This window comes from Chenopodium album, chromosome 16 (genome assembly GCF_948465745.1).
Source record: "Chenopodium album chromosome 16, dcCheAlbu1.1, whole genome shotgun sequence".
NCBI lineage: Eukaryota > Viridiplantae > Streptophyta > Magnoliopsida > Caryophyllales > Amaranthaceae > Chenopodium > Chenopodium album.
The window spans coordinates 36264176-36287727 of record NC_137849.1 but is presented as its reverse complement, the minus strand read 5'-3'; the positions used below and the strand labels follow the sequence as shown (position 1 = coordinate 36287727).

The window sequence follows — 23552 nt, the reverse complement described above, 5'->3', positions numbered from 1 at the left end:
GGGTTGTTTAGTTGGTTTGAGGAGGACATAATAATGTTTTCTTGTCATGGGATCAATTCTTCATCTATAGTTTTTTTTTTTTTTTTGGCTTTTTACCTTCTATCATTTTAAATGTATATATTTTGATTTTGATTTTTTTTTAAATATATACATATGAAAATAATGTGGTCTCTTCTACTTCTTCTTAAAGCCATTTCTTTCCTATTTTTCCAACTAACTTTTTATTATAATAACATTTTTTCATTAGTATTTTTTTCTTAAAAAACCTATATACATATGGGATGATCAAGTTTTGACAATGATATTTAAAAATTTCTAATAATTGCATTTTTTTTTCCTAATAGCTCTTAATTTATATAAGAATCGGCCCCTCGATTCCTAAATTCCTGGCTTCACCCCTGATCCCCACTACTCATGGCGAGTATGACTTTTAATATCCATACACGTCTATTATCCATCTAAATCATACCCATATGGGCCATATCCACTTCAACTGAGACATATATAGTGCGAAATCCGCAAAATTATACATATATAGTGCGAAATTCGCAAAATTATACCCACCTATCATCTTGATCATCGTAAGTACTCCAATATTAAAAAAAAAAAAAAATAGAAAATACGTATTTCAATTATGCCACCGTGGCAAAAGGAGTAAAAAACGTGGCATTTACAATTAGACAATACAATTTCCTTTCCAAATTTATTTCTTCTAATCTTCTCTCTCCTCCACCTTTGAACTTTCCCTCAATTCTCCTCCATTTTTATTAATCAATCAACACCCAAAAATCATCCTTCTTCATCATCTTCCTCAACCTCTGCAACACCAGATCTACCAATTTCCTCTACTCAATTCCTCCATTAACGCGCAGAACAAGCTTCAATGTCGACCGACAGCGAAGATCTCGACGAAGATGAGCTCCTTCAGATGGCATTGAAGGAACAAGCTGAACGAGACTCCAATTACCAGAAACCCCCATCAAAATCGTCCAAACCTGTTGCGAATTACGTCCAACCGCCGTCGAATAAAGGGTCGTTGTCGGCGAGTAAAAACCCTAACCCTAGACAAAGGAATTATACCAAGTCTATGGATGAAGATGATGATTCTGAGGTTGAGATGTTGAGTATTTCTTCGGGTGATGAGGAGTCGTCGAAGGCGTCTACTTATGGCGGCGGAGGTGGTGGTGGTGGTGGGAAGGGGAGGAGTAGAGCTAAAGCTTCTAAGGATGACGCCGATTCGCAGTGGGCTGGTGGTGAGCCTGATAGCTGGAAGCGTGTGGATGAGTCTGAGGTAGGTTTTTCAGCTTTGATTTGATGCTGCATTTGCTAATTTTGGGTTTAATTGTGTTTTTTTAGCTGTTTTATGATTTGGGAATTTTTGGGTTCTTTTCGTTTTGTTGATTTGTGTTGAGTGTTAATGTGATTGCCACGATGTGTGATCTTGCTGTTATGCCAAGTTATGGAATTTTCTGAAACTCTGATAGTGTAACTGAGTAGTGATTGGAATTCGGAATGGGACATAATATCGAATGTGATCAACAACTCGGGTTATGCTTAATGAAGTGTGAATAATGGAACTTTTGTTGATTTTAGCAATATTGAAATCCTTATAACACTCTTTGATTGGCTATATTTCAAGGAAAGCAAATTGTTCTTTTGAAATATTAATGTTGATAAGAAATTTTGTTTAGAACATGACAAGGAAGTTAGCGAAACGTTTTTTTGTCTTATTTAGGGATGTCAAAAACGAAGAACTGGATGACATTAGTAGAAATTCAGGGTTGCTAACTTAGGTTGCAAGTCAGAACACTCTAGCACCCTCCCTCCTAAAATGAAATTTTTAATGATTGGCAGCAAGCGGATTCTGTATGTCTTATCTCCTTTGAAACTTATGTTACTTTATGAAGATTCTTATTAACCATACTATGTATATGTCAGAGTTTATCCACTTATCTCCATAATTTTATCAGAGTTTATCACAATCCAATAAGGTCATGTTTCTTCCCTGGTGACAATATACCCAAAAAATTAGATAAATAGCGGAAGGCACATTGAAATATGGCGTGAATTTACGAAGCTAAATTGCTCCCTCTAAAATTAAGGGGGTTATCTGCAGAGTTGCCAGAATTAGGAAAATTTGCTACTTCCTCTCTATGTTGCCAGTGAGATATGATTGACATACTAAGGTACCTTGCTGTATGCTCACTAAACCTCAAGGTATACCATTGAAACCTTCAAGGACGGAATGTGGTCTTATATGTTTGCCTTTATGAACATTTTTCTATTTTACTAGGGAATTTGTCTTTTTCTCCACAACACTTGTATAGTAATATATGAAATGCAGTTGAGTGGCGTGCAGCGTTGTTGGCTCTTAGCCTCAAATTCTGACATATTGTAATCATGGTGTTTGGCTATTAGCTTGTGGTGAGTTTGCTTAAAATCTGATTAATTGCATCATATATTAAACTGCTGAAGAATATTTATAATGGGGATTGATAATTTGATTTATATTACTGTTGTTTTTTGTCTCTTGTGCTTATTATGTGACCAATTTCCTCTATCAATGTTAATTGGACTCGGTAGATAGCTTTTCATACTCGTGCTGACATGCACGACCCTAACTTTAGTACAAATCTAGGTTAGTTCTGTCAAATTGGAGTCAGACGTAACAAGTAAGTCAATAAGTCATTAAGTGAGGAGAGAGAAATGCACTCGGACACAACTACTTTTGTAAGCTAGACAGTGAGGAGAAGGAAATGCACTTGGACACCATTGCTTGTGTAAGCCAGAAACCAAGGATTTGGCATGAATGCATGATGCACTTGAATGCAAGCCAAAAATTGAGAGAGAAAAACTGTTGGATACGGGTGCTTGTGTAAGCCACATATAAGCCATAAATCGAGGAGAGAGAAACGCAGTTGTTCACTATTGCATGTATAGGCCGTGAGAGAGAGAGAGAGAGAGAGAGAGAGAGAGAGAGAGAGAGAGAGCTCCACCCACCCCCTTTCAGCATATGAGTATATGACAAATTTACTACTATAATAATATTGTTTTCTCATCACTCCTTTTCTCTATCCTCTATCCCGGGGTGACATTGTTTTCTTTCTTTCTCTGGTGTGTCTTTTGTAATCGGCTAGGGTTCATGTTAGTGTTGGGCTTTAGAACCTGACTTATTATATAGACTCGGATATGGTTATCGAGTATCATTGTCAATACTTGAACACAAGTGTAGTTAATATAAGCCTTAATTTCTCTCAACTGTCTCCACCAAATTTCTTTTCACGGGAATGCATTCGCACACCTATATTATTCTTCTTTTGGCTTGAATTTGCCATGTGTCTTAAGATTTGGACAGTTCCAAAATATTACTTGTCTAGTGTCTACTTTGGGAGACCTGGTGGATCAATATATCATAAAAAATAACTGTTGAGGTGTTTGTTATTTAACCCAAGTTAGATTAAGATTCTTGTTTCCTATATCCCGTCTGTGGATTCATAATTAACTGTTCTGCATTATTCCAATCTTCATTGTTGCACTCAATTGTGGTTCTACTTGACATTATATTGGCCTCTATTATTAAGAGTTATTGTGCTCATCCTTAATTTTTGTGATTTCACTTGTGCTCATAATCCTGGCAAGCATCTTCATTTGACACTTTCATTTTATCTTCTTAGCTCATCATCTCTCTCACTTTTTTCTCTTGCCTCTTATGTGCATCCTTGTGTGAGTTGTGTATCACTTTCTTCAAACATTATTATTGTCATTGGATTCCGAACAAGATGTGGCTACGTGGACTAGGGAGCATGTGAATCTCTTCTTTAAACTGCATCCAAACTCTGATCAAATTCAATTCATGCTCTCTCTCTTTCTCTCTTTTTTTTTTTTTTTTTTTTTTTTTTTTTTTTCTCCTCTGAAGAGGACTACAATATTAATTCTAACAACAACAAAAAAGAAAAGCGCAATGTTTATATTTCCTATCATATTAAAAATATGAAGTATACATTATTGACAAAGAAAATTATGTTTTGGTGGTGTTCTTCTATTTTTAAAATCTCTAGGCAAATGGTTAAAAGAGGTAATAGAAATAAGACAAGGCATGAAGTATATGTCCATTGGGGGGGGGGGGGGGGGGGAGGGGGTAGAGAAGCTATGTACATTTGAAACCTAGGTCAAACCTTTTCTTATTCTAAAAATGATACTTTGCCTCTGCAATGTGTTAATTTTCTATTCTGTTATTCTGTCTTGGTACATTTGGGCTGTGTGCTTGTGACTCAGATGAGTCAGATCTATTCTTTAGGTTGATGAAGCATGCTGTTTTTGTATATGATTGTTGTCTTGTTATGTTTCCTGACAATTATTCTAGCAGTTGGTAGTGTATTATGTTCTGTTAAAGACTTTGGACAGTCATCATGAAAATAATGATATTTGTTTGTCAGCTTGCTCGTAGAGTTCGAGAGATGCGTGAGGCTAGAGCAGTACCAGTACCAGTGGTTCCGAAAGTTGAGCATAAGCCTTCAGCATTGGGCAAAAAGGGCCTGGCAAATTTACAGTCGTTTCCACGAGGCATGGAGTGTATTGATCCTCTAGGATTAGGGTAATCTTTCTTGACTGTCATGTTCAGAATCTTTTCACGTTTTCTTACACTTAGTAATTGCTTATGCTCTTTTGGTGATGCTGATTGTTGTTGCTTATCTAACACCCCCACCCCCACTGCTTTGACTAGCATGCTTTCCAATGAACAATTTTGACCACTAATATTTTTAATTTTCTATAAATAAAAAAAATAGAAAAAGTTGTTATTATAGAAGTGTTCAATTGAACTAATTCGATAACATACCTTTTTATGGATTTGCTTTCAATAAATTAGTATAAATAAATTGGTCAAAGTTAATAACTGAATAGTGCAAAACTAAAAGTGTTGGAATTACATATCACCTAGATAAGTGCATACCACCCCCCCCCCCCACCCTAGGGGTGGATACAGGATGGGTTCATTGAACCCACTGATTTTTTGAAAAAAGTTTAAAACTAATAATTGGTGTTATTTGTTTAACATTTGCAAGCGCAACTCAAACTATTGGATTGTAGGAGATCAAAGGTTCTAGTCCAGTATTCCACAAAGCCTCACTTTTATTTTTTTTGGAACATTTAGTCAATTCCATTGGGGCTACTGGAGTACTGGGCCTACCCTCAAACTTTCTCTCTCTTCATCCCCATTTTCCCCCAAATTCCTAAACCCTTCCATCAACCCAGTACATAAGTTAACTTTTTAAAAATTGATAATTGTGAATTGCTAATTTGATAAGTACAGTATATAATTGGGTGATTGATTGTGGAGTTATAATTTTACTTGTTGGATTATTGTAACTAATAATTGATATATACTTCTAATTTACATACTATGTAGTTCTTTTTTTTTTTTTTTTTTTTTTTTGGGTGTAATATTGAGTTTTTAGAGTTTGAACTTAAAATGTTAGATTGTTTAGAGATTTTCGTTTGATACTTGATTGATTTTGTTGTATTATTGATGTACTATATTAAAAACTAGACTGCTAGAATTCAGTCCTTGCTTATGGATAAATTAATAATCATATGAATTTTCCTTGATGTTAATTTTGACTCTGGATTTTTTTGTTTTCACCATGAGTTCAGAGTTTTTCATGAAACTAACATGTCGGGAAACCTGCTTGAATAATACTTTAGTTACTTGTCTTGAGAGAGACTTATTTCCTAGAGTTAGTGATGATGATGTGTTTTTACATGCTAACAAAGTATGAAACCTCGAAAAACGTTTTTATGTTTTCCTTCATTTTTCTAAGTGTAATCCATTTGTACGATGAAATTTAAAGTTATATATTGAATCTTAATTAATATATTTTTCACTCATTTTTTTAACAACTCCGAACCCACTCTTTGGAATGTCTGGATACGCCACTGCCCCCCCCCCCCCCCCCCCCCCAACCCCAAATGGGAAGTTCGAAGTTAGATAAAAAGATCTAGGTAAAAAAAGAAAGAGTGTAAGTCACTTGTGGGGTTTTTGCGAGTTCATTGTCATTGTGTTTGTCTTTTATAACCAATTATCACCAGCAACAATTCTTATTGAATTTGTTATCGGTTGTTTGAAATGTCAAGTTCTGCTACCACATAACAGAAACTGTCTAGAACTGCATTATATGAGACCCATGTTACATTCTCTTAGGCTATAATTTTCTATAATCTCTTCCTTCCCCCTTCCTCTTCTACAGCAGCCCTCCACTCCACAATTCTTCCTCTGGTGACCTCCCTCACAACCCTCTATACTAACCCGAGTTTTTTTCATTTTTGCAGGATAATAGACAACAGAACATTGAAGCTTATAACAGATACTTCGGACAGCTCTCCTTCGAGAGAAAGAGATAATATTAATAATGATCTTCGTGGTATCTATCTTATTTCGACTTGTTGTTTGAGGAGGCATTTATAGTTTATTGAATTAATTCAGCATACTTCCAAGTGACATTTGGATTCATGCGATATCCTTGATTGTTAATAATTTCCAAAATTCTTTAATAAGGTCTAGTTAACCAATGATAACCTGCACTGAGTTATCTTCCTTTTTGTACTCCTAGCCTCCTAGGGGCTTTCTATATATGTGTTTTTTTTTTTAAAAAAAATGTTCTTTTATAGGCTGTTTACATGGGAATAACATTTAAGGTGTCCTCACGATTATTGGATTTTTTGCAGAAAAGCTGGCGTATTTTTCAGAGAAATTTGATGCGAAGTTATTCCTTTCTCGGATTCACCAAGATACAAGTGCAGCTGATCTGGAGGCTGGTGCTCACGCTATTAAAACAGACCTTAAAGGCCGCACTCAGCAGAGAAAAAATTTGGTGAAGGAAAATTTTGATTGTTTTGTCTCATGCAAGACAACCATTGATGGTATGTTAGTGCAGGATTCTGATTGTTTTATCTATTATTGCTGCCCAATTTGATTCATAAGTAGTATTAGCTTTGCAATTGCCTAATTATCAGCGGAAATTTTTGAGTAGATATTGAATCAAAGCTGAAACGAATTGAAGAAGACCCAGAGGGTGCTGGGACTATGCACCTATATAACATCATTCAAGGAGTGAGTTCACAAGCTACCTGTGCTTTTGAGCCCCTGTTTGAGAGGCAGGTTAGTATGAGGAATGTTGTTAGTTTGAAATGTTCTCATTCACATCGTGAGCCACTGAGCCATATTGATCTTTATGTGCATTTATGCATGTCAGGCTCAAGCAGAGAAGATCAGGTCTGTTCAAGGAATGCTCCAGAGGTTTCGCACACTCTTCAACTTGCCTAGTACAATTCGTGCTAGTATCAGCAATGGTGAACATGATTTGGCGGTTAGGGAGTATAAGAAGGCAAAGTCAATTGCGCTGCCATCTCATGTATGTTAACAGTTGCGTTTTTTCTACTTTGTGATTTTTGGATCCTGTTGACTCTGCTGTCTAAAAAAATAAGCTTATCTTGTGACATGGTTTTTGTTGATTATTAATTTTATAATAATTTTTTTTTTATTTTTTATTATTATTTTTTTTTTTAAGTTTAGTGCATAGTGTCTAATTGTTGAAAAATGTACCGGAAATTTTCTCTATGTATGGTTTCTCTCTATGTTACTCGGACTCTTTCATTTACATCACGTGTCCGTGTCGACACGACACGTGTCGGACACCGACACCGACACTTGGGACACTTCATTTTTAACTAAAAACACAACTTTTTTCAAGAAAATGGGCGAGTCCGATGCTTGGACACCCGTGTCTAATTTGACACTTTATCCGAGTCCAAGTAACATTGGTTTCTCTTTAGTGGGCATCTTTTTTTATCTAGTTATGATGTGTGCCTCTTGCTGCTAGTTTCTTTTTGATCTCAGAACAAAGAAAAAAAAAGATAGATAGTGTGTAAAATGTGAGAAGTGGTTTTATTATTTGTTTTATCTATGTATGTGTGTGTAAATACTGCCAAATATATGGAATTTGACAATATATTATTTGTTCAGGAACATACTGATGTTTATTTTTACAATCAAGCCACAAAAATTCATATGAAAACGGACCTTTTTATTTATGCTTACTTATTGCCAAATATATGGAATATTGTATATTAATTAAAGTTACGGACTTAGCTATCTAGATTCTAGAAAATACAAATTAGGACATCAAATAAAATCCCACTTGATAATAATAATTTTATGTAAATTAGCATACGAAAACTTTTCAGTCAAACCTGGAGATAGATCAAACCAAACCAAACTAGACAAGGATATAGTAGACAATAATAAAGCTAGTATAATTTAGGGAAATTATCATTGTTACACCCCAAGTTTTGGCTTTTATCAACGATACACCTGCTTAAGTTTTAATTATCAGCAGTACACATATACTTTCATCTAATTAACTACAGTAAGCATTTCGTTAATTAAACATTAGTAATAGGTTAATGACTTGTAATTTTGACCAATCCCCTTCTTAATTTCCCTCCTATATTTAAAGTAACCCACCCATGAACCATGTCATTATATATATATATACAAAGCCACCCTCCTTTATTTCATAGTTTGATGTGGAAGAGATATAATGGTCGCTTGTATTGATATATTGAGGGTAAAGCATAATAGAGTTAATTAAAAAAAAAAAAAAGCCAAAGAAGCTGCATAAATCAGAGAAAATGAGGGGGCTTCATTTATATTATGATGACAAAGGTGTGTGGATTACTTTGAATATAGGAGGGAAATTAAGGAGGGAAAAAAAAGGAGAGAGTTAAAATTGGTTAAAATTGAAAGTAATTAACCTATTACTAACGTTTAATTAACATAATGTTTACTGTAATTAATTAGTTGAAAGTATAGGTGTACTGCTGATAATTAAAACTTTAGCAGGTGTATCATTGATAAAAGCCCAATGGTGTACCAATTATAATTTCCCTATAATTTATAACTAAAAACCTTATATTAGGTTAAAAAAACATTACCTTATACTCTTCCTATCAATTGTTATTATGGCTATAGACACCTTTGCTCTTTAAAATTGAGATTCATTTGCAACATTTTGTCTCTTTGTAGATATATTAAATAATCACAAATTTTTTTAAAAAAAATTCCTTTCATTGGAGCGGGGGGAGGGGGTGGAAATCCTCTATGCTAGACTGTGACATTCTTACATTTTTGGAAGCATCATCTTGTAGGTTTTATGATGCACTTTGCCAGCCAGCATGGCGTGAATTTTATTTATTTTCTTAAATAAATTCTTTATTATTGCAGTTAAAGAATTTTGGAAGGTTTTCATCCTATTAATCTCTTTGTTCTTTTATACTTGCACCATTTGGACTTTTAATCTTTTATACAATGCACGCACTTTCCTTTGTCCACATATTGTGATTTAATTGAGGAATAATGTAGTCATGTGGGATCTTGATAGATTCGTCTCATTATAATTTTTACGAAAAGATAATTAAAGATGTTTATGGTGAATGATATGTATTGGTAAGAGTCTTACCCCAAATGGTAAAAGAGAGTGTAGGAAGTATAACTTTAGAAACTTATTTTTGTTATTTTATATAAAAGGTAAGAGGTTCTAAATAACTGATAATGATGAAATTATGCGATTCTAAACTTATATGTGGACCAGTGTAAAAAAAGACTTAGCATAGTGGCTGATATTGTAAAATTATAGCATCTCACAGATGCCGTGGATATATTTAAAAATTTACATTATTGTCGGCATTTTTCGGAATGTCAAGTTCAATATTCATCACAGGAACTCCCTATACGTATTGGACTGCTTTGTTTTGATCTATATGTTTGCCTACATTATATTTACTGTTCCTTTGAGTACGTACAATAGTTTGTGTTGCGGAGAACTTCCAGCTGATGACTGACTTTAAAGCATGTCTTCTGCATGCTATTTTTTTTTTTTAGTTCAACTTAATAAGCCATGTGATTATGATTTATTTTCAGATTGGAATATTGAAACGTGTACTCGAGGAGGTCGAAAAAGTGATGCATGAGTTCAAGGGAACACTGTACAAAACTATGGAAGATCCACAGATAGATTTAACAGATGTAAGTTTACACTTTTATTCAAAGTCATGACCCTCACTTATTTCTGCTAGTTTTTTTTGGAAAATTCCATAGTTCATTAGCTTCTGTTGACAAGTGTTGAACCTTTGGACTGGAAAGGTCATGATTACACTTTCTAGTCGCATGCATTTTCTGCGAGACCTGTCATTCTGGCGAGTTAGGTATATTTTAGATCTGGTAATGTAAGTTTCAAGCTAGGTTAATATTTGGCAGATCTACTAGGCAGCGATCTTAACCAACAGTTTGGAAGTAACCTTGTAAATTACATTAGTATTCATTTATCTTTAGTAAACTTTTAAAAATTTGTTATTGATTATAATTGCAGTAGTTTGACTTTCATTTTTTTTTTTTTTTTTTTTTTTTTGAGAAACGCTGGAAGATCAATATTTTAAGGCATAGAAAGCTTATACATGAGTACATAAGAGGCAATGGAAGGGGGACAACAATTCTCCCAAACTTGCTCCAACCCAAACAGGATAATCCTAGCTAGATGATGGGCGAATGTGAGACCAAGAAACATATTCAAGATCTTTACAAATAAACATTACATCATCAAGGATAGAGTCTAAGTCTGAAAAGAAAGTACTAGCCTTCGACTATCTGGTGATGACAATCTGGCTATCAGACTCCACCACAATCCTGTTGAACCCATATCTGCGAGTAAGTTGGATACCAAAAACAACCGCCTTGCATTCTGTTATTTCCACAGGCCAGATACCCCTAGATCTGCGAGTTCCCGCACACAGAACCTCACGTTCACCATTACGCACCACTGCCCCAAGTCCCACCCAGCCCTCATCTCGAAGACACGCATCACAATTAACCTTTACAAAATCCTCAGGAGGGGGAGACCAGATTTTAGGACTTCTTTTCCTTCTCTTCCCAGGAGCCCCATAGATTTTGGCATCATACTTGCTGCAATCCTCCACCAATCGCAACACCCTTTAGTAATCTATTTGTAATATATACATATTGTTTTAATAATAGTCGTGGAGACTAATGTAATTACAAAATACATTATATAAAATAATTTTAAATTTTCTTAGAAAGATGTGATCAAAATTAGTACTCCTATGCAATTATAGATTTATAGTAGCAACTAGCAACAGAAACTAGCAATTATAGGAGAACTTGGGAGAGGGACTACCCACCCATGTGGGTACTTTCATTTCTACAAGTAGTGATGTAGACAAACAGGGATTATTTGATGTAATGGGGTCTCACAAGGTGGTGTAGGAGATGATAAAATGATGAATGAAAAGGTTCCCATAAGAGGAATAAAGTAAAAGTGAGTGAGAACACAAAAGAGGAAAGTAAATAGAACTCAATACCAGAGGAGGCTATGACTCTTCATTTCACTTCACGTAGCCATGTTGGACCCTCGACACTCGGACATGGGAATGACACTTGGACACTTCACTTTTAGTTCAAAATCATGGAATTTTTCACAAAATAGCCGAGTCGGACGCTTGGACACGTATCCGTATTGGACATGTATACCTGAGTCCAAGTAACATAGAGAGAGGGTTTATGAACTGTGAATAGTTTCTAAAAAAAGCTTCTTGGTTATCATTTGATGTGTTTTGATGATGTCTGGAATAAGTAACTTGTTTTCTTGAATTTAAGTTTTAAGGAAGAATTTAATTGATTATTCTGAAATGAACTCATGTTGTCTGAGGGTCTTCCAACTCTTGAGTATCAAGGATTAGATATTTTGTTCTTTGGATGGATTACGCTCACTAGCAGGTGTGGTTGTTTAATTCATGAGCAGGACTTGGAAGGAGTTGAAACACATTTCATATATGGTGTCTCTAATGAGTATGGGAATTTCGTAAATATACCTGAAGGAATAAATCCTGTGAGGTTCTGTTCATAATTCTTTTGCCTTTTTGTGTACATTGTGGTAGACTGGTAGGTGAGTAATCCTTGCATATAAGACCCCATACACCTCTTCCATCTGAACCCGTATAGCATCTTCAGGACTGAATATGGCATTTACCCATATTGGTGAAGCTGTATCTGTAGTTCTCCGCTCCTGATTAACTGAGCTGCTAGGTTCTTTGTATTTTTTACCAATACCTATTATTGTTGTGACAAGCCGACAACTTGACAAGGTAGTAATTTGTATATTGGAATGTGATTTTGTGGGGTTTTTTTTTTTTTTTTTTAATTAATTATTTCTCTCTGTAAGTTTCGTTAATTTTTCCAAATATCTGTACTCTGATACTCTTCACCTTAATGTTAGTCTGATAATGCTAAATGGTCAACTTTTATTGCTTCTTGTAGCTTGAAAACACTGTGAGGCTGCTTTTGGAGCTAGAACCTGAATCAGATCCTGTGTGGCATTATCTGAACTTGCAGGTTAGATACACTACAATCTCATGATGTCTAATGTACCAATGCTATGCTATTTGCTTCCATAATTCATCCTATGCTTTATTGTTCATTCTAAAGTTTAAACGATGCTATAATCTACTGAATAACAATTTATTCATTTGTTGTGTTTAAAATTTGTTGCTGTTTGCTTTCTTATCCAACTTTGGGCCTTTTAGAGTGTGTTTGGATTGAAGGAAATGAAGGGAAGGGAAGGGAAGTGGAAGGAAAGGAAGGGAAGGGACATGGAGGGATTGGATTTCTTTCATTTGGATAACAAATGAGGATAGAAGGGAATTGGAGGGGAGAGAAATAGAGGGATTAAATTGTAAGAAATTGATCTCTCCAACAATGGAGAGATTTGGAAAAAAAATTCATTAGTTTCCCCTCCCCTTCTATTCCTTCCCCCTTTTTGTTTTTTTATCCAAATAAACTGTTAGTGTGCTGTGAATTTACTAAATTATCTGGAAACTGTGTGATTAATATTCTTTAAATCATTCCTTCCTCTTTTTATTGCTCTTTTCCGTGAATTCTTTCACTGTGAGTCTTTTGGTAACAGCCTCTAAACTAGTCATAATTGGTAAGATGCAAGTCTCTGAGCATTTTGATCTTTCCCCAAGGTTGGGATTGTTTAGTTTGCTTATTTAACTTTTAGGTTGAAATCTAGTTTAACTTATAATGTTAAGGCCAACATTGCAGAACCAAAGAATCAGAGGTTTGCTTGAAAAGTGCACCTATGACTATGAAGCAAGGCTTGATGCATTGCAAAATGATATACGTGAACGTGCTGCCTCTGATGCCAAGTGGAAACAGATACTGCAGGGACCTAGTCAATCTGTGAGTTGAATCTTGATTCTGTCAAACTGCATCTTTGCAAAGAACAAAAAATGCACTTGATGTGCTATAATGTATAACCATTTAACCTTTTTCATATCAGCCAGACACAAATGGTAACACCGACCTTGCTGGAGACGCTCTTTCAGTGGAATTGACTGGGGAAGAGGTTGATGCTTTGAAAAAAAAGTACATCCAGAAGCTAACATCTGTTCTTATTCATTACTTACCAGCCTTCTGGAAAATAGCACTTTCAGTTTTCAGTGGAAAATTTGCGAAGGTACACCCAAGTTTCCTTCTCTCTAATGGGAATTACTTTTGGTGTGTGTGTGTGTGCAGGGGAGGGAGGAGTTATATATACATGTTAATAACTTAGCCATTCTCTTCCATGCTAATTATGTTTGGGTCTATTGTAGGTTCGTGTAATTTTCATTTTGGCTACCTTTTTAAGTCAATGAGGTACTTCTGAATGGAGTTATAAAGCTAGTTGTTTCCTTATATGCCTTTCATATAGTGTAGGAGTCCAAGATCAAGATAGTATATTTATTTTTAATGAGCATGTGTTTGTTCCTTGTTTCTTTTATTTTTTTAGGTGGGATCACAATCGAGCATTATGTCTTTCTGCTTGTTTGTGTATATGTTATATTGTATATAAATTGGATCAAACCATATATAGGCCTTTTTGGGAAAAGAAAATTTGTTCTTATAAGGGTACCTATAAGACTTCTGGCTGTCCCACATACCAAAGGACTAGTTATAAAATCATATTTGCACATGCAAGAATTGAAGGCTGTTTCACAGCAGGACATCGATTTTATTTTATTTTATTTTATTTTTTATTTTTTATTTTTTTTTAATGTACTGGTTAAAATCAGTTTTAAGTGTGGCCAATTACCACCTTGGATTGAATTAGTGTTTATGATTTTATTCCAGTCTTCCCATGTTGCTACCGAATCCAATGCCACTACCTCAAATAAGAATGACGAAAAATTTGGTGATGCGAAATACTCGAGTCATTCTCTTGATGAAGTTTCCGGAATGATGCGTAGTACAATATCTCTCTACGAGGATAAGGTATGCCTTCTCTAACCCTTCTGACCTCAACATTTTTGTACTTGATTAGACACTACCGCTAATTGCCACTACCGCTGCGCCTTTGTCAGTTAATGGTTTAAGGCTCTGGCTGCTGCTGACTTGTCAAAGTTGTCACAGATTTTTTATTTTTTATTTTTTTTTAAAAAAAAAAAAAAAAAAGAAAAAAAACTGCACGCCTTTTTAGAAAACCCCAGCGGTCATGTAATTATGCAAGAGGAGAGAAAAAACACTTAATCCCTTATTCAATTGTAAATTATAAACCCTAGCATTGAAGAGGAGTGGGAAGACTGGGAACTGTTAGTCAACCTACACAACCAACAGTTGTCACCACGAAATCACCTGTCTTCTTTCTTCTCTTTTTTTCCTTTTTTTTTTGTTTGTTCTTCCGCTTTCTTCTCTGCAACTCGCCGACTCCTATACCATTTCTTTTCTTTTTCCCCTTTTCTGCTTTATTTTTTGCTTCTCTATTTTCTCGGATCTTTATGTTTTATTTTATTCAATGTTTTCTCTTTTTTTTTTTTTTAAATCTGCTTTCTATATTCTGTCTTTTTTTTTTTTTTTTTCTTTATAATACAAATGCTATGTAGCTTCAGGTACAATTTTTGGTCTTGAAATGAATTTGGAGGTTTTAGGCACTTTAACGTCTATAGCTCCGAGGACTCTTTGAACCTCGCGCCTTTTAAAACTAAGGCTGGAATGATGGCTGAATTAGACTGTTTTCCCAGGATTTTCTAGTAAAAATTAAACATTTAAGTTGAGAAAAAAAAATTAAAAAAAAAAAAGGAAAAGAAAAAATAAAATAAAATACAATAAGGTATGCCTATTACGCTTGACATCAGACACAATAAAAATTTGGAAAAGCATCATGAGTTCATGACTGCATAAAAGCTTAGATCACATGGTCTTGTAAATTGTAATATCTCATTAACCTTAACACAAAAGATAAATCATGATGGACTTACCAAAAGCACTCAAACCAATGAACCAGACATAAATTCATGCCTAAGCTCCTTAAGATTGTTTTAACTCCGCAAACCAAACCAGCTCGCCAGTGTATTACCCAATAATGAAACAAGAGTCCATAGCTTTCCTCTAAGACAAAAAGTCAGTACCATATATAAGTATATAACAGCTACCACAGTGAAGGAAAAAGAAAGCTCTGTATCCAATTAATTGGGCACTTTCGCTGAAAGATTGCATTGATCTTATCTGTGGTGGTGTATGAGCTTTCTTATGGTTAGACATTCAATTAAAAACATATTCAGTGCTCTTGTGAATTGCTAACTGATGACTGAAAGCTCTAGCCACCAACAAATTTTTTCCGAAATCTAAACGTGATTAGCTAGGAATCAGTTTTCTGGTTTACGTACCTTGAGTCGCTTCCTTTGTATATAGTTATCCTTATAAAACCTTCTAATTGGAATTTTACAACCTTGTATCTGAAAAAGCTTATTCCTTTAAGTCTTTAACTTCTTTATACTTCTTGGTTCCTTTTTTTTTTAAAAAAAAAAAAAAGCTTATATCTGAAAATCCCGATCAGTCTCTCTCTCTTCTTTATACTTCTTGGTTGCTTTTCACTTTCGTTCTTGATGGAGGAGAAACCTTCTTGAGTTTTGTGTTAATTCTTTCTGCTCGACAATTTCTTCTATTCTCTTATATTTATTGTTCCTTCTAATTCACCTTTACTCTTCTCTCTTCTATTCAATACTTTCTCCCTTTGGCTGGATATATCAGAGAGAAGGCTGGGGATTGTTAACCTATACTTTAAAATGCTGACTGGTCTAAGTGTAGAACATGAGGTTTTATTTATGGGCTCTACTTGTTATGGTGGGTAATTGGCCTAAAGCAAAGGTTAATTTAAAAGGCATTAGAAAGAATGGGTGTGGACGTTATTACTTACTGCCATACAATCACTTCATTTCATTTTGTGATTTTTTCTTTTGATTTTTTGAATCACCCCATTCACCCTTTTTTTTGGTAGCCCTATAGATCTACTTATACTTCCTCCGCTCCATTTTAGTTGCAACATTAGGATTTTGGCACTATTCATACTCTCTCTCCTATTACGTCATATTGTGGTTTAAATGGAAGAAAAACATTGTCATGTGGGATCTTGTTGGATTCGTCTCAATTTTTACCAAAACAATCAGCCAAAGGTATTAATGGTTTAGGTTGTGCATTGGCAGCTGTGAAACTCTTAGTTTTACAAGTAACATGGAGTGGAGTACGTATAATTATGTATCGGATGGTTTCACTCTATGATTGTGGAAGATGTTGAAGCTATCTCATGAAAATAATAATAGGAAGTGCAGAAGTTTTCACATTTCTTAAAGTATTTTTTATTAGAATCTTATGAAACCTTAGTTGTCCTTTATGCATGACTCCACCTTCCCATTCTAACCACATATTAGCTTCTTTGATGGTAGGAACAGGGCTGATCTAAATTATTTTACCCTTGCAATTGATTTTTCTGGACTTTGAAATAAATAACATAGAGTCATAGATTGATCTGTCATTACTCTTTAAAGCCAACGGTTTGCGTAATGGTGATCTTTTGTGTAAGTCCTTATCGTTTTTACCATAATGCAGGTGCTCGACACATTTCGTGAATTTGAAGAGTCGAATATCCTTCAGCCATATATGTGCGACTCCATAAAAGAAGTATCTAAAGCTTGCCAGGTTTTAGAAGTCAAAGAATCAGCCCCTGCTATAATTGGTATCTTACGCACTTTCTTTTTGTAATCCACCTGCTGCATTTGTTAATCAAGCAATTCTCATTGTTTGCTCTTTATTTTGACAGTTATGGCGCTCAGAGCTGTTCATGCAGAAGTTTCAAAGACTTATATTATGAGGCTTTGTTCATGGATGAGGACTACTATTGAAGACTTGTCAAGAGATGAAACATGGGTCGCAGTCTCAATAATTGAAAGAAATAAATCTCCATACAGGATCTCTTACTTGCCTCTAGCATTCCGGTCGATTATGATATCAGCATTAAATCAAGTCAGCCAGTAAGTACAAGTGTATACCTTTTCATTCTTATGAACTCTGAACCTGAAATGCAAGCAATTGCAACTACAACCAGGAAATGAAATAATTATTTAAAATGATAAGTTTTAAGTACATGTTCTGTAATCTGTTTGGATGTAGATGTACTTAGAATTTGGGACCTATCAATTCTTTAAAGTGTAGCATTTTTTCCCCACTTCCATGACATTGTATATTTATTAATGGAATCAGACTCTGGGGAGTTTGCATGTAGTTTTGTCTCTATAGCCTCTTTTGTCTTAAAGTGACCAAAGTTAAGCTTGTGTACAGTTGGACCTCCTGGACCTTTGGAAACCCACCTAATGATAAATACATTAATACACAATGAGATCATTGCTTCTTGTAGGTAACATTCAATCAATTCAGATAGGTTTTGTTATGTGACTTATGTCCTTATGTTACTCTCGCTGTTCTTGTTATACTTTGTACAACATAAGCTGATAAGGGCAGATGAGCACCATTTGTCCATTCCAAAGTATAGGAAATATGTGAGACACTTTTTGGTAGAAAATGCTGTGGATATCTGTGTAAGGTGTATAATTGGTGAACTTATTTGAGTCTATCTCCTTTTGGAATATTTATATGTCTATTTCATGAATATTGCAAAAGCATTAGGGAATGACATAGGATGCCACCTTTGAAGCAAGTGCAAAGAGAGCATTTTGTTTACCTATTGGCACTTGTTTTGCATTGGCTAACCCTTTATATCCACCATTAACTAAGAAAGGAAGTTTTGTTTTTTGGATGCCCAATTTTTTTTTTTTTTTTTTTTTTTTTTTTCTAGGATTTGTTTCTGGAGCATTTACCCTTTTATCAGAATATTGGTTATTTCATTTCTTTTTTCCTTTTGATTAACTTGCATTTTGAGTTATATCTATTTTTTTAGGAACAGTAATCTAGGGACTCTTTTTTTGTTCGTAACATTGAACTTGTGCTATAATTTCAGGATGCTTCAGACATTAAAGAGCGAGGCAGCAAAGACAGAGGATGTCTTTATTCCTTTTCATGAAATTCAAGAATCTGTTAGATTATCCGCTTTGAATTGCTTCCTGGATTTTGCTGGTAATGTGAAACAAAGGAGATCTTGCTGCTCTTAAACCACCCCCCACCCCCCTCTTTAAAAAAAAAAAAAAAAAAGAACCTATTGTAGAAAGAAAAATAGTAGGATGACTAGTTATATTATTGACCCCTTGATTTATGCCCGTCAATAATGTTTTCAAAAAATGTGCTTCAGTTTAGATAATGAAATTTGCATGTTATTGGATCTTGTAGGGCATCTTGAACGTATTGGAACTGAGTTGACGCAAAGTAGATCTAACAGAGAAAGTTCGTATTTACCCAACGGACATTCTTTTGAAAACTCAGAAAAGTCTTTAGATCTTATGCCTGGAAGTGTTGTTGATCCGCACCAGCAGTTGCTGATGGTCTTGAGCAATGTCGGATATTGTAAAGATGAACTTTGTTATGAACTTTATAATAAATACAAACATATATGGTCACATTCTCGGTTAGTAATTTTTACTTGTATCTTGTTGTGCTTGCTTTCAAAGTAGTTTCTCACTTTATTCCATTATATTTACTTAACAAATGTATTATGTTCCTTATTATATAATTTTACTTATTGCAATATTGCCTTAAATGCAACAAACAACCCTTCCATGCCTTTTCATAACTTTTGAACGGTCCAATAAAAGCCCACTCTTCTGATTAGAGTATGTAAAAGTGCCCTGCAGTTTTTCTAGGTCATATCGTGGCATCTTTTTTTTTTTTGGCTCTTTCAATTTTTCATTGGATGTCAATGTTTGCAAACAGCTAGATCATTTATCCTCGACTTCACTATTGCAGGGAGAAAGATGAAGAGGACTCTGATAAAGTTGATTTGGTAATGGCTTTTTCTGCTCTTGAAGATAAAGTCCTGGAACAGTATACTTTTGCCAAGGTAACCTGTCTTCATGGTAAAATCTTCTGATCGATCCCCTAATTCATCTGCTGGCATTTTTTTAACATACATGTTAATTTTATCAGGCAAACATGATCAGGACTGCTGCAATGAGCTACTTATTAGATGCTGGAGTTCAATGGGGTTCAGCTCCTTCAGTCAAAGTTAGATGCTAAACAACTCATTAACTATCTAATATTCTCCTCAAATGGGTTTTAACATATCTAATGACATACATGTATGCAGGGTGTACGTGATGCTGCTGTAGAGCTGTTGCACACCCTGGTAGCTGTGCATGCAGAGGTAAATTAATAGCTTCAGCTATTCCATCAGATACCATTTTGTGGAGCTCTGAGTCTTTGTGCTTAGTTGTCTATTTAAGGGACAATGGTATTTTATATCTTTTTAACCATCTAATGTAATTTCTCTGAATATGCTTAATAGACAACATATTAACATGTTGTCAACCTCTTCACCTCTAATAATTGTTAAATAATCTCCTTGATCCACTTGTCATCTTTTACATGTATACTTCGTTTAATTTTGAATTGGTTCCTTTGGTGCAGGTCTTTGCTGGAGCTAAGCCCCTTCTAGACAAGACACTTGGTGTTCTTGTTGAAGGTTTGATTGATACTCTTTTGAGTATCTTCCATGAATATGAAAGCAAAGAATTTAAGTCGGTGGATTCAAATGGTTTCTGTCAGCTTATGCTTGAGGTATGTGGCTCTGTAGCTCCTAAGTCTGCGTTTCTAGCAGTGCTGCAGTGTACATTTTATGTACTCCTGTAAGTGAACAGTATAATCTTGTATGAGAAAGAAGTCATCAAAATGTGCCAAAATGATTTGCAAGATTAAACAACTAAGCCTAAAAAATATTAGGAAGCTTGATAATCGCCAAGAAAACTACAATTATCCCAAATAAGCTCAGAACATATTCCTTTGCCAGGCTTGGGAATGCTTCTCTATCTGTTACTTAGTTCATAATTTCTCTTAACAAGGAGCACTATATTAATCTATAAAAAAAAATGGGCATTCTTCCATACAACTTTTTCCAAAACTGAAATTTCTTGATGAAAATAAAATGTATCTTGGTGGCTTGGCAAATCTTTAATTTATCTTGGTGGCTTGGCAAATGTTAATCAAGGATTACGCATTTCTTCTGTACTTCTGTGTGATGCTAGTCTTCTGAAACACTCAGGGGCTCAAGAACATGTAATATGTCTCTGTGAAAATATCTTAATGTGGATAATATATATCTCAGTGTCTCACTGACTTGGTAAACGTTACCCCCTCCATCCCAGATTAGATTTTACACTTATCATGGCACATAGTTTTGGTTGATAAGTTGTTTGGTCATCAATCACTATTCTATTGTAAAGTAAGATGTGAATGGAGATAGTGGAATATAATTTTATTGAATAGGTAGATGTGATAGAAGATAGAGGAATAAATTTTTTTGAATGTTAGAGAGTAGAACCTATTGTTATGGTAGTGGAAAGAGATCATATAAAACTATAGTCTAAAAAGAAAGTGTAAAAATTAATTAGGGACAAATGAAAAAGAAATGTAATAAACTAATATGGGACAGAGGGAGTATTAAGGATTACAAGCATTCTTACTTTACTTTCTGTGTGATGATGGTCTTGCTTGTCTTTTATCTTCTTCCTAATATCACATCATGTCGGGTATTGGTATTTTCCCCAATTTTTAAATTAAATTGTAAGACAATACACAAGTGATTCACACCATCCTATATCAATATATAATTTACCCCAATGACTAAGTAGGCCCCTGCCTGTTGTATTGGAGTTGGGTGCCATTGCCTACAAAGAGGCTCTTTCTGCTGTATTGCTGAAATTATTTCATTGGAGATGACATTATTTCATGTAGTAGATCAGTATAACTGGATGCATTATAACATTACTACATGTAAGTAGAGTTTTCTCACCAGATAGAGGGTAGTGGAGTTTAAGTGAGTTGACTTTCCTTTTATCACAGGAGATGACGCTCTCATTATAGTTGGAAATTACTCATTGATAATTCTGTGAAAACTGAGGTGGTTATTTATGTGACTAAGTCGTATGGTAGCTGAAGGTGATGATAAAAATAAATGAAAGCTGCATAAAGTAAATGTCTGTTATCACTTCAATTGGTTCTGTGTTAGTTCATACTTGTATTTCCTAATTCCGTAGTTTCTTTATAGCTTGAAGATTACATGCTCATAAGTTGACGTAGGCAATTTACTTTTGGTTCTATGCAGCTTGAATATTTCGAGACAGTACTAAATCCCTACTTTACAAATGATGCGAGAGAATCTCTAAAATCACTTCAAGGGATGCTGCTGGAAAAAGCTACTGAAAGTGTGACAGAGGTGGTTGAGAATCCTGGGCATCATCGCAGATCAACAAGAGGGGGAGAAGATGCTCTTGCAGATGAGAGACAGCAGGGAGTTAGTGTGTCACCAGATGATCTGATTGTGAGTATATTTTTATCTTTTTTTCTTTTCTTTTCATTTTTACTACTGTACTTTTTAATTTTGATGTGGTGACAAGCAACTTTGATTGCTGTGTTTTGATGGGATATTCAGCACACACACACACACATCCACGGAAAGTGATGTAAATTTTAGTTTAGTTTATAATTATAACAGAGAAGAGCCACTCTAAAATTTACAGACATTTGACAAAATACATTAGATGGGTAAGTTGGTCTAATTGAAGTAGATTTTTATTTTCCGTTCTCTGTATTTGAAGTATGCCACTAATGCAACCTATCGTATATATTTATTTTGTCTCTTTAGGGTGGTGGATTAGGATCTTATCAATAAAATGTATGAGTTGTAATTCTTATTGTGTTTTTTATCTTGAAATTGCCATTCATCTAAGCATATAAATTTCCCTCCCCCCTACTGTAGGCACTTGCACAACAATGCAGCTCAGAGCTTCTTGAAGCGGAACTTGAGAGAACACGTATAAACACGGCATGCTTTGCTGAATCTCTTCCACTGGACTCTGTACCAGAGTCTGCAAAATCTGCTTATGCTTCCTTCAGGGGGTCACTGGATTCTCCAAGCAAAAATTACAAAGGGGCACAAGTAGTTAGCTCCCCTAGTATCTCTAAACATCGACGTAGATGAGGTAGCTTTTTATTTTAGCGTGTGTCTATTCTGTTTCTCAATCCATCTCCATTTTTTGCTCAGTTTTGCTCTCATTTCTTTGTGTAATTGCTGTATTTAAGTTAGTGTAGCTGAAAGAATGCGATTTAATTGTTACACTATAGTGTGCTAATAAAATTCCGTATTATCATTCTTCTCAACTCTTCTCTTTTTGATGTACCTTAAGAATTTATTATAATCCTACGCATATGTTACGATTTGATAATGATGTCTTTGTATTCTTGGGTGTTTCCAATAATTACTATAAATCAGCTCCAAACTATCCTTTCACCTTTTTTTGTAAGATCTTGAAACAGATTAGTCCAGTTTCTCAGGGCAAGAGAATTTTATGTCTGGCGGTTTTGTTCTTATTCTCCTACAATAATTTTTTCTTTCCTCGTTTTTGTTTGGCTGTAGTCCTTTCAGCTATATGGCTAAGCCCTTTGTCTACTCTACCTTGAAAGGTTTCCCAGCCTCCCAGATATATAGGGGTTTACACAATTACATAGTACACTAGTTGCTACCTTACTGGTTCACCTCGCCGAACTATTACTTTTTATAGTACATATTACTTGTCTATGGATTGTTTTTCCCTAAACTCACTGATGAAAATCATGTCCTTGTTGCACTGTTAATGGTGCAATGTGTAAAACAAATTGCCATTCCTTAGGTACACATGTTCATGACCAAGCTTTCTCCTGATATGCTTTTCAAGAAGCTCCCCTTCTCGGCTTCCCACGCCATTTTTTTTTTATTTTACTTAAAATTGAGTATACAAATTGACTCTAGTGATGGATCGAGGCCAATCCAAAGTGATTTCAATATAAAGAGTTAGTTTGATCATCTCAGACTTATGAACTAAAGCTTACAACGTTGTCTAATTTAGTTGCTTATGTTAAACTTTTACCCTAACCAATTTGATAAGAAGGATGTCTGAAGTTGGCTTTTAATAGCTGTTTTGCAGTTAGTTTTAGTCAAATTGGGTGGATAGAGTAACTTGAAATTGGGCAT

At 34.9% G+C, this 23552-nt stretch overlaps 1 protein-coding gene across 1 annotated transcript; it reads left to right on the top strand.

Moving 5' to 3' along the window:
• The first annotated feature begins 632 nt into the window (after positions 1 to 632).
• Positions 633 to 22694, top strand: LOC145586424 (exocyst complex component SEC5A-like). The gene is made up of 21 exons (XM_081643264.1): positions 633 to 1291; positions 4437 to 4594; positions 6328 to 6419; positions 6724 to 6918; positions 7029 to 7156; positions 7251 to 7409; positions 9977 to 10081; positions 12386 to 12460; positions 13172 to 13309; positions 13410 to 13586; positions 14240 to 14380; positions 16991 to 17117; positions 17202 to 17412; positions 18396 to 18511; positions 18722 to 18956; positions 19295 to 19388; positions 19475 to 19552; positions 19635 to 19691; positions 19955 to 20104; positions 21648 to 21863; positions 22302 to 22694. Exons 1-21 carry the CDS (start codon positions 884 to 886, stop codon positions 22521 to 22523), a joined length of 3282 nt encoding a protein of 1093 aa, XP_081499390.1. The 5' UTR covers positions 633 to 883; the 3' UTR covers positions 22524 to 22694.
• The last annotated feature ends 858 nt before the right edge of the window (positions 22695 to 23552 follow it).

Bases quoted from the DNA above. Each gene is read 5' to 3' on its own strand.
- LOC145586424 (XM_081643264.1), top strand. From the start codon at position 884: ATGTCGACCGACAGCGAAGATCTCGACGAAGATGAGCTCCTTCAGATG. The intron at 4,595-6,327 runs GTAATCTTTCTT...TCATTTTTGCAG, and splicing joins ATTGATCCTCTAGGATTAGG to GATAATAGACAACAGAACAT. The intron at 13,310-13,409 runs GTGAGTTGAATC...TTTTCATATCAG, and splicing joins TGCAGGGACCTAGTCAATCT to CCAGACACAAATGGTAACAC.